Source organism: Trichechus manatus, unplaced genomic scaffold, assembly GCF_000243295.1.
Source record: "Trichechus manatus latirostris isolate Lorelei unplaced genomic scaffold, TriManLat1.0 scaffold00015, whole genome shotgun sequence".
Lineage (NCBI taxonomy): Eukaryota > Metazoa > Chordata > Mammalia > Sirenia > Trichechidae > Trichechus > Trichechus manatus.
In genome coordinates this window covers 14,089,571-14,101,152 of record NW_004443951.1, presented here as the reverse complement: position 1 = coordinate 14,101,152, position 11,582 = coordinate 14,089,571, and the positions used below count along the sequence as shown (strand labels likewise).

The window sequence follows — 11,582 nt, the reverse complement described above, 5'->3', positions numbered from 1 at the left end:
GATAGGAATAATTTAGTCAAAAGTCTCAGTTTGGATTTGGGGTCATTTTTGAAAAAATTGAGGTCTTGAGAAATTCACTTCCCATTTTGGAACTCTAGTTTCTTTGTCTGTAAAATGGGGATAATAATACCAGTTTACCTCATAAAACCTGTTACCGTCAACTCCAACTCATGGCGACCCCATGGGTGTCAGAGAAGAACTAGGGGTTTCCGTAACTGACTTTTTGGAAGTAGATAACCGGGCCTTTCTTCCAAAGTGCCTCTGGGTAGACTCAAACCTTCAACCTTTCAGTTAGCAGCCGAGCACATTAACCATGTGCACTACCCAGGGACTCCCAATTTACCTAATAGCATTGTTGAAAGGATCAAACGAGAATGAATATGAAGGTATCTTGTTAACAGTAACAGGTTAGTTTTGAAAGGAAATACCTCAACATAAAACGATGCCACTGAGTATAATGTTCAAGAGGTAAAGAAGAAAGTTCCCTGGTGTTCTTTTCAGAAGGTATTTTCTGTTTTCCTATTCATGCTTTCTTCTCCCGTCTCAGACAGGGCTGCCTCATAACTACTGGCAGCAGGATACTGCAGCAGTAGCAGAGAGGGGAATTCTTTGACAGAATAGAACTTGGTTTAAAGTGTCATTTCAGTGTATTGGGGGACAAAAGCCCTACAATGTAGACATTTGCAACTCTGTAGTCCCTGGATGGTGCAAACAGTAAAACCCTTGACTATTAACCAAAAGGTTAGTGGTTCAAACCCACCTAGAGGCACCTCAGAAGACAGGCCTGGTAATCAGCTTCTGAAAGGTCACAGCCTTGAAAACGCTACAGAGCAGTTTCACTCTTCACACATGGGGTCGCTATGAGTCTGAATTGAATTGACAGCAACTAACAACAGCATAGCTAAGAAGATGAATGAGCAGCTGTGTTCCTGAGCTGACATTCTTGTGATGGACTGTTCAGTTGAGTTGTTATACTTACCACCTGCATTCTGTGCCAGTCTCTGTTCTGGACACAAGCTGCAAAGATGAACAGAATGTGGCCCATGCTGTGACAGGAGTTGGGCACAGTTTCAGTTCAAGGTGGTGAGTATTAGAATGTGAGTCCTTATGAGGGCAGAAAACTTTGTTTATGGCCATGTTTTCAGCACTGGAAGAGGTAAATAACTGGTACCTAGTAAACCTGCTGCCATCAAGTTGATTCCTACTCTTAGTGACCTTGTAAGGCAGAGTAGAACTGCCACATAGGGTTTCCAAGGCTGTAATCTTTACAGAAGCTGACTCTCACATCTTTCTCCTGCAGAGCAGCTGGTGGGTTCAAGCTGCTGATCTTTCGGTTAGCAGCTGAGCGCTTAACCACTACCACCAGTGTTCCTTTGGTACCTAGTAGGTGCTCAATAAATATATTCGCATGAACAAGTACATGATAGTGGTATGTACAGAATGCGATGGGAGCAAAGCGGAGAGATGGGTTGAGAGGAAGAGGTTAAAGAAAGAAGATTTCTGGGAGGAGGTGACATTTGAGGTAAGTATTGACAGATTGGTTGGAATTAGCTAGGAGATGAGGGTGGGGAAGGCTTTCCAAGAAAAGGCAAGTATGTTCTTAGGCCAGAGTCTGTTAGACATGGGGAACAAGGCAAAAGTTATTTTGCAAAGGTGATTCTTGGGATGAGTCCCCTTGGCCCTCACATCACTTAGAGCTAGGCCCTGGGGTTGTCTGTACAGGGCTGTGGTCACCTGTACTGTAGTCACCATGGACAGCTGGGCCGTGTGGGTGAGCTCAGAATGGCACAGGGACCAGCAGGGGAGCTACCACTTTGGATCAGAAGAATTTCAGCATGAATTATGTTTATCATCCAGTGCTTCAGTAGCATCTGCAGTAGTAGAGAGGTGGCTACAAGGAAACTAATTTTTCTTAAACTGCTCCTTTACACATTTGAGAAGCTGAACATGGAGAGCTGAGTGAAGTAATTGGATGAGTAAGAAATGATACTTTTAAGTAACATTTTAAAAGACAAATGTTACAGAATTTATATTTCAGCTTACTAAACCATCCATTCAAAGCAGTTACAGAGGGAGATTGCTCCCTTGTTCTCAGAAGTGCTGCTGCCATTAGTGTCTTTGGAACTCCTCTTTGGGAAAAAGCTTTCGAGCCTGTAAGATGTTTTTAAATGTCTTCAATGTTGGCAGAACTAACGGCCTTTTGAGGAAAGATTTTTCTTTTTTTAACAGTCAAAAGTCACTTGTAGCTGGAACAGATGAATAGCACCTGTGGGATCCACCTACGTACTTTTCTCCTTCCACATTGTTGCTGCAAGCCCCATTTTTTTACCTGGATTACTGGTGCAGCTGCCCACATGACCCTTCTGCTGCTCGTGCCTTCTCCAATCTTATTAAGGTATTACATGTCCCGCACTATGCTAGGTGCTCAAGGAACTCACAGTCTGGCAGGAAATACTTAATTAGAGCAATACAGTGTTAGTGTTAAGTACAGAATGCTGTGGTATCACATGGGAGAGATGCCTAACTGAATGACATCTGAGCCAAGACCTAAAGGGTGAAGAATTAACCAGACAAAGGGGAAGAAGGGGGAAAGGAAGTGTATTACAGGCAGAAGGGAATAGGGTATGACAGCCCAAAGGAAGCAATGGCTATGTGAAAGAAGACTGGGGAGGTAACAGTTTAGAGAAGTTATAGAGTCCTGTAAACCACATTAAGGAATTTGGACTATCCTACGGGTTATTTTTTTTTTTTTTAAGGGTAGTAGTAGTAACTAGAGGATTTTAAGTAAAACTGTCATAATCAGATGTTTTCAAAAGAGCATTCTAGCAGTTGTGCTAGGGAATATTAGAATAAAGAGAAACCATTAGGAGCCCATAGCCGTGCTCTAAACCAGGGGTCAGCAAACTATGGCTGGCAGCCCAGATTCCACTCCATGAGCTAAGAATAAGAAAGGTTTTCATATTTTTAAATAGTCAAACCAAAATCAAAAGAATAGTTTGACATGCAAAAACTACATGAAATGAAAATTGCAGTGTCCACAAATGAAGTTTTATTGGCACACAGCTGCCACTTAGTTACATATTGTCTATGACTGCTTTCAGGCTATAAAGGCAGAGTTAAGTAGCTGAGAGAACCATAAGAGCCACAAAGCTTAAAATATTTACTATCTGGTCCTTTCAGAAAAAAAAAAGCTTATCCCTGCTCTAAGCAATAGATGATGGCCTAGACTGAGAAGTAGCAGTAGGAATGAAGAGACTCTGGGCTGACATTTAGAGATTTTTAAGACTGATTTGGGAGGCCTTTAAGAAGTGGAATTGACAGGCCTAGATGATACTGATAGGGGTAAGGACTGCAGCACTAGCCTCCTAACTGGTTTCCCTGCTTCAATTCTTGCCCCTCTACAACCCATTCTCCACCCAGCAGCCATTTAAAAAAGATCATGCCACTCCCTAGCTTACAATTCTAAAATTGCGTTTGTGATTATTGCCCTTATGATAAATTTCACATAAAGTATTCCTAATTTGATCCTGCCCACTTCTAGAACCCCATATCATTCTAGTCTTATTGAACTACTTTATTTGCATTTCCTATGAGACGCCATCTCTTCTTGCCTCTGGACCTTTCTATAAACCTCTCTGTGCCTGGAAAGGCAGCATTCCACCTTCCTTTTCCCACCTCCACTCCCAAAATGCTTTTATGCTTTCACAGCTCTGGAGTGGAATTGGGTGTTTAAATTTCTGCTTCTATCCGTAGACTGAATTCCAGAGGGCAGAAACTGACTCCCTCAGCAGATAGTAGATGTCTAATAAAGAGCGAATAAAGGTGGATTTAACATCAGGTCTCGCCTCAATTTCATCGTTTGTGAAAGGTGAATAGTAATCTCTATTTCACATAACTGTTGTAGGGATAAAATGCAAGAAAAGTGCCTAACTTGCTCAATAAACGTTTAAATCTGATTTGTGGCCCATGTGAGAAGACGTGAATACTTAACATCATTCGTTATATCCCTGGTAAAATGGATCCGAAGGCAGGTCACCATGGAGTATACTCCCGACCTCCCCCAACCCCCACCCTAAATATGCTGAGCAGAGGCGGTCTGAGATCCCACGCTGTCGGTCCAAGGTGACTGCTTCGCCAAAATTCGACACTGCTCTAATGCGTACGTTTAAGGTTTGTTCCCGAAACCTTCGGCTGTGCTGCGAGTACACGGCCATTACAAAAAGACGGCGCTATCCCAGCGACAGTAGTCTGTAGTCACAAGAACCGTTTTCGGAATAGGAAGGGAGGGCGGCCTTCTCTGCACAAGGGGCTACGGTGTCGGGCTCCCTTCCCAGCCCCCGGGTCAGGCCGGGTAATCCCGGCCCACGCGCTTGGCTATGCCTTTCCTTTGGCCAAAGCACAACCCTGGCCGTAGGGCAGGCCGGTCCAAGATGTAGCCTCGTGAAAATCAAGTTCGGTCCGCCCGCTCGCTCAGGTACTCTATGGTTCTCGTGGCGACTCTACTCTAATTCTAGTTCCGGTCTCTATGGCGGCGGCGGAGGCAGGAACGGTTGTAGGTCGGCCGAATTAGACGCCTAAGAGCCAATAAGAGTGAAAGAGTGATAAAGTCATAGCCAATAGGAGCCAGAAATTGGAGTCAGGTGGTGAGATTGACAACAGTGCTAACCAGTGAACGGCGTTTAGGGCGGGTCGATCGCAGGGCTTATCCCGCCTGTCCCGCCATTCTCGCTAGTTCGATCGGTAGCGGGAGCGGAGAGCGGACCCCAGAGAGCCCTGAGCAGCCCCACCGCCGCCGCCGGCCTAGTTACCATCACACCCCGGGAGGAGCCGCAGCTGCCGCAGCCGGCCCCAGTCACCATCACCGCAACCATGAGCAGCGAGGCCGAGACCCAGCAGCCGCCCGCCGCCCCCCCCTTCTGCTGACCTGTCTGCCCTTTACTCTGAATTCCTCTCCCTGCAAAATGAAGATGGCCTCCTCTGAAAAAGCCCCGCCGCCCCCCCCGCCGCCCCCGCCCTCAGCGCTGCTGACACCAAGCCCGGCACTACGGGCAGCGGCGCAGGGAGCGGCGGCCCGGGCGGCCTCACATCGGCGGCGCCTGCCGGCGGGGACAAGAAGGTCATCGGTGAGGGCCGGACGGGGACGAGGGTGGGGCCGTGGGGAAGCCTGGCAGCGGAACCGTTACCCGAAGCGGGGCGAGCAGGCGAGCGCGCGGCTGCCCCTCCCCCACGCCCCTCCACTCGCGCTTTCGCGGGAGCTGGCCCGCGTGCCCTGCAGGCGCGCGCGCTGACTCCCGCGCCCCCTGTGGACCCCGCGCGCCCCTCCCCCCGGCTGGCCGCGCGCTGACGACCGCGTGTGTGGCGGGGTCCCCTCCCCGCCCGTCTGCCTCGTGAGCTCGGGGCCGCATGCCGTTGTTCCCGTCTCCCCCACCCAGCTCTCTTCCGCGTGTATCCTGAGGGCGCGGTATGCCGCGCCGCCTACGCAGGCCGGAGTGGGCCCGGGCGGCTTCCCCTTCCTTCACGTGCTCTCCGCCCTGCAGCCGCGCCCGCTCTCACTGTCTTCGCACACACCCATTTTGGGTTCGCGCCCCCAGCCTGTCCCTGGGGCGCCCCACGGCTTCGAATTCACCCACGTGTACCGTTAACGGCGTCATTGTACTGAAAGCGCGGCCCAGGAAACGGACTTGGAAGAGAAAAGGCTGTCAGGTGGCGTCGCCCGGGCTGCTGGGAAGCATGTGAGGGACCGGATGCTGAAGCGTGGCTGTTTTTAAAAAGACTAGTAATCGTGGGTTTTTTCTTTTCCCCCCAGCAACGAAGGTTTTGGGAACAGTAAAATGGTTCAATGTAAGAAACGGATATGGTTTCATCAACAGGTGAGATGACCCTCAATGAAGACTCCGTTCTACTTCTCGCATGTTTTTAGTCTGTAGGCTTTGCGTGGCTTGGGATTGTTTTAAGCATGTCTAGCATGTTCTGAAGGGCGACTGATGCCGCTAGTGTATCGTTGGTGTGGTTTTTGTTCTTCTCGATGACTGAAGGGATTAGTGGATCGAGAGATTTTTGTTTTGCGGCTAAATACTAATCTAAAGCTAACTTCAAAGGCTTCATTATGGCATAAAGCTATTTAAAAGACAAAGGGAATAAATGAGCTATACCTTAACAGTTAGAGCAAAGTGAAGTAATGTGTCAAGTATATGAGATTTTTAGTCATCTTTATTGTAAGGTTATACTGCCTTTGTTTAACGTTTCAATATATGCTGTCTTTTGAATACTTCGTATAAAATGTATTAAAGCCTTCGTTGTAGTTTACTAGAGTGGCCTTAGTCCATGATAAATTAAAACATTGTTCTTGTATTTGAGGTTTTGAAGCTACAAGCTACTCCTGTAAGATTTCTCCTTAAACTGTAGTAGTAGTGATGGGAACATGCAGTTTACTCACAGTGCTCTCCATGGATCCCCCTTGTGAGCCAGGCATCATTTTCAAGATGGCTGCCAAGGCTAGTAGTGCAGTTACATGGGTGTACAGCACACGGTGTATGTTAATAGGAATCTTGGCATTACAGGTATGATACTTTACGCCAGCTCAGCATTTTCTTTCTTACAGCTCTGTTTTAAAAGGCATTAAATAGCTAGGTGTTTAAAAGAAAACTAAGAGTAGGAAGTAATACAGAATGTGAAATGGACAATGAATGTACTGCAGGAAACCAAATGGGCAAAATCAAACAGACAATTGACTGATGAAAGACCATTCATATAACCAACTATAAGAATTGAAAAATACTCAAAGCAAGAGAGATTATAAGTATTTGGTGGTTTGTTTTCCACATTTACAGTTGTGGGGAAATATTTTGATTCTTCCAAAGTCTTCAGAAAGTTTCCATTTGTTCTTACCTTGTCTGTTTTCTTGACAGGCGAAAGCTACATTTTCTCATCAGTTTTTTGATGTGAGTTGCTAGTCAGGAAGGAAGGGAATTCTTTGGTGCTTATATATGGTTTTTTACTGACTGTTTTTTAGCTGACCTCTGAATTTATTAGTGTTTTCAGTATTTCCATCTTAGCTTGATTCTCCTTACGAGGTCTTAAACCAACGGCTTTCAAATTTAAGTGTGCTTATCTCAAGAGGGTGTTAAAAAAATGCAAATTTCTGAGTTCTTCCTTGCAAGCTTCAGCCCTTGACCCAATGTAATGATGTAGGCTGTTGCTGGTGTGCACATTAGAAGTGACTTATAATTTGCAGCTTTTTCTGTGATTAGAGTGTAGTTTTTGTGTGCATTTAAAATTGTAGCATGTGTCTTCTGTTTTGCTGCGGTTATATGGGCACAGGTTATGGTATCTTAATTTATATCCAAGATAATAGGATAGTTATTTATGTATAAGTAATCCATAAGGTACCATTCTTTGGAAATATCTGTTGGGCTAGTAATCAATTTGTCATCCCCCAGAGCAAGTTAAATGTAAGTTGGCTTTTGATAATCCTTTATTTGGACTGTCTTAACCGTAAATAATGAATGTAGAATTGGAAATCATAGAATTGCAAGGTTGAAACCAGAGTCACAGCAGTCATCCCAGACGTTACAGCACATGTTTGTCTCTCTCTCACTCTCACTCTCTTACACACGCATCAGGTATTTTCCAAAACTATATTTAAGACAACATTTTTTTTTAAGACAAACCTATTCTGTATCTAATTGAAGTTGGATTTGAATCATTAATGAGCAACTCAGAAACAATGCACATTTGACCGTTAATTTGACAAAGTTGTTGAGGTTAGAACGGTCTAAAAGGGATCTTCAAAAGCCAACTTGCATTTAATTTGCCTTGGAAGATGGCCAGGGAACCCTGGTGGTGCAGTGGCTAAGCGCTTAGCTGCTGACCAAAAGGTCAGCGATTTGAAACCACCAGCCTGCTCCACTGGAGAATAATGTGACGATCTGCTTCTGTAAAGATTCACAGCCTTGGAAACCCTGTGGGGCAGTTCTGCTCAGTCCTGTAGGGTCTCTGAGTCACAATCAACTTGATGGCAGTGGGTTTAGGTTTGGTTTGGAGGATGACCAATCAAGTTGATTACTAGCCCAACAGATATTCAAAGAATGTTATCTTACGGAACAAATGTTTGTTTATTTACCTAAATGTTTATAATATACAAATAACTACCTTTATGTGTATTTTGAATATTAATTGTTTACTTAAACTATCATAGTCTGTGACCATTTTATAAACTGCAGCAAAACAGAAGGCACATGCCACAATTTTAAATGTGCTCCAACTACAGTCTAACCGGAGAAGAGGCTGCAAATTGGTCACCTAATGTGCATGCCAACAATAGCTTATTATATTTTGTCAGGTCTTTTCAATAGCCTGATGTATGTGAAAGTTGGATAATGAGAAAGGAAGACAGAAGAATCAATATATTCAAACTGTAGTGTTGGCAAAGAATACTGAATATACCGTGGACTGCCAGAGGAATGAAGAATTCAGTCTTAGAAGAAATACAACCAGAATGTTCTTAGAAGTGAGAATGGCAAGACTTAACTCACTTACTTAGGACACCTTACTAGAAAAGGACATTCCTTGTGGTAAAATAGAGGCCCAGCAAAAATGGGCAAGAGTCCCAGTGAGATGGATTGGCATAATAGCTGCAGCAGTGGACTCAAACATACCAACAATCATGAAGATGGCACAGGAGCGGGCAACTTTTCCTTCTGTTGTACATAAAGTCGCCATGAATCGGAGCTAACTCACAGCAACTAACAGCAATGATGGATTATTATAGCTTTGTTAGAATTATTTTTTCAAAGGGTGAAACATTTTCCCTTGGTAGTTTTATTGCATAAAAGATGCTAAATAAGGATATTTTGTTGTTAGTTGTTGTCATATCAGCTGTGATGCATGGCAGCCTTATGCACAACAATTAAAAGTTATCCCGTCCCATTCCATCTTCATGATTGTTGCATAGCCATTGTTGGGGCTGCTGTGTCAATCCATCTCATTGATGGTTTCCTCATTTTCATTGGTCCTCTACTTTGTTCTTTTCTGGTTATTGGCCTTTCCTGATGACATGTCAGAAGTAAACATGTTGAAGTCTTGCCATCTTACTTGTAAGGAACGTTCCGATTGTGTTTTTTCTGAGACTGATTTGTTTGTTCTTCTGGCAGTCCACAGAATATTCCGTGTTCTTGATTTCTTGATTGCTGCTTCATGGGTGTTGATTGTTGATCCAACTGGAATGAAATCCTTGACAACTTCAGTATTTTCTCCATTTATTTCAAGTGTAATCCATACTGAGGGCATTAGTCATCATTTTCAGCGCGCAAGGTTGTGTCATTTGCATATCACAGGTTATTAATGAGTCTTTCTCCAGTCCTGATATCACGTTCTTCATATAGTCAGTCCAGCTTCCTGGATTATTTGCTCAGCATACAGATTGGTAAATTCGGTGAAAGGGCACAACCTTGCCATTTACTTTTCCAATTTTGAACCAGCAGTATCCCTTTGTTCTGTTTGAATGACTGCCTCTTGATCTATGTACAGGTTCCACATGAGCACAATTAAATGTTCTGGAATTCCCATTCTTTGTAATGTTATCCATGATTTGTAATGATCCACACAGTCAAATGTTGATATCCACATAGCCAATAAAACACAGGTAAACATCTTTATGGTATTCTCGGCTTTTAGCCAAAATCCATCTGACATCAACGATAACCCTCGTTCCACATCCTCTCCTGAATCCAGCTTGAACTTCTGACCGTTCCCTGTTGATGGACGACTGTTGTCATTGTTTAATTATCTTGAACAAAATTTTGGTAGGGTAATGAGGTTGTTTGATATCACCTTTCTTTGGAATGGGCACAAATACGGATCTCTGCCAGTCAGTTGGCCAGATACTTATCTTCCACACTTTTGACATAGACAAGCACTTCAGCATTGCATCATTTGTTGAAGTATCTCATTTGGTAGTCCCTCAGTTCCTGGAGGCTTGTTTTTCACCAATGCCTTCAGTGCAGCTTGAACTTCTTCTTTAGTACCAGCGATTCTTGATCATGTGCTGTCTTCTGAAGTGGTTGACCATCAACCAATTCTTTTTGGTACAGCATATTTCTTCCATCTTGTTTTGATGCTTCCTGTGTCATTCAGTTCTTTTGCCTATGGAGTTCTTTAGTAATGCAACTTAAGGCTTGAATTTTCTCTTAAATTTTTTCAGCTTGAGAAATGCCAGTTGTATTCTTCCCTTGTTCTAACTCCAGGTATTTGCATATTTCATTGTAATACTGTACCTTGTCTTCTCAAGCAACCGTTTGAAATCTTCAGCTCTTTTACGTCATCATTTCTTCTGTTCGCTTTAGCTACTCTGCACTTTAGAGCAAGTTTCAGAGTCTTTCCTGACATCCATTTTGGTCTTTTCCTTCTTTCTTGTGTTGCTAGTGCTGTGCTGGAAGATGAGCCCCCTAGGTCGGAACGCACTCAAAGTACGACTGGGGAAGATAACGGATGGAGTAACACCTCCGGGATATCCATTAGTAATCGGAACATGGGATGTACAGAGTATGAATGGAGGAGAATTGAAAGTCATCAAAAATGAAATGGAACATAAACATCAATATTCTAGGCATTAGTGAGCTGGAATGGGCTGGTTCTGGCCATTTTGAATCTGGCAATCATATGGTCTACTATTCTGGGTGAGACATTGAAGAAGAATGGTGTTGCGTTCATCATCAAAAAGAACATTTCAAGGTCTGTCCTAAATTACAGAGCTGTCAGTGATAGGTTAATACCCATACGCCTACAAGGAAGACCAGTTAATGTGACTATTATTCAAGTTTATGCACCGACCACTAACGCCAAAGAGGAAGAAATTGAAGATTTCTACAATCTTCTGCAGGCTGAAATTGATCAAACACACAAGAAGGATGCATTGGTAATTACTGATGACAGGAATGGGAAAGTTTGAGACGAAGAAAAACCAGTAGCTGGAAAATACGGCGTTGGTGATAGAAACGAAGCTGGAAATTGCATGATTGAATTCTGCAAGACCAACGACTTATTCATCGGAAATACTTTTTTTCAACAACATAAGCGATGACTATACATATATGCATCACCAGATGGACTATACAGGGATCAGATAACCTACCTTTGTGTAAAGAGACGATGGAAAGGCTTAACGTCATCAGTCAGGACAAGGCCAGGGGCCAGGTGCAGAACAGATCATCGATTGCTTGTGTGCAGGTTTGGGTTAATGCTAAAGAAAATCAGAGCAAATACACAAGGGCCAGAGTACGGCCCTGAATGCATCTCAGCTGAATTGACACCATCTCAAGAATAGATTTGGCACACTGAACACTAAATGATTGAAGACCAGAAGAGTTGTGGGAAGCCATCAAGGACATACCATACATAAAGAAAGTGAAAAGTCATTTAAAAGTCAAAGAAGGAAAAAGGCATAGAACTACTTTTTTTTTTTTAATTGTACTTCGGGTGAAGACTTACAGAACAAATAGTTTCTCATGGAACAGTAGTACACATATTGTTGTATGACATTGGTTAACAACCCCACAACATGTCAACCGTCTAACTTCTTGACC

The 11,582-nt window shown here is 43.7% G+C and overlaps 1 protein-coding gene across 1 annotated transcript in view; it reads left to right on the top strand.

Moving 5' to 3' along the window:
* Window positions 1–1,750: 1,750 nt before the first annotated feature.
* The window catches only part of YBX1 (Y-box binding protein 1), a 33,617-nt gene continuing 23,785 nt past the window's right edge, over window positions 1,751–11,582 (top strand). Inside the window, exons 1-5 of the mRNA XM_004371872.3 lie at window positions 1,751–1,771; window positions 4,171–4,243; window positions 4,700–4,898; window positions 4,987–5,123; window positions 5,807–5,870. Coding sequence (XP_004371929.2) covers window positions 1,751–1,771; window positions 4,171–4,243; window positions 4,700–4,898; window positions 4,987–5,123; window positions 5,807–5,870 — 494 coding nt within the window. The remainder of the gene's footprint in view (window positions 1,772–4,170; window positions 4,244–4,699; window positions 4,899–4,986; window positions 5,124–5,806; window positions 5,871–11,582) is intronic.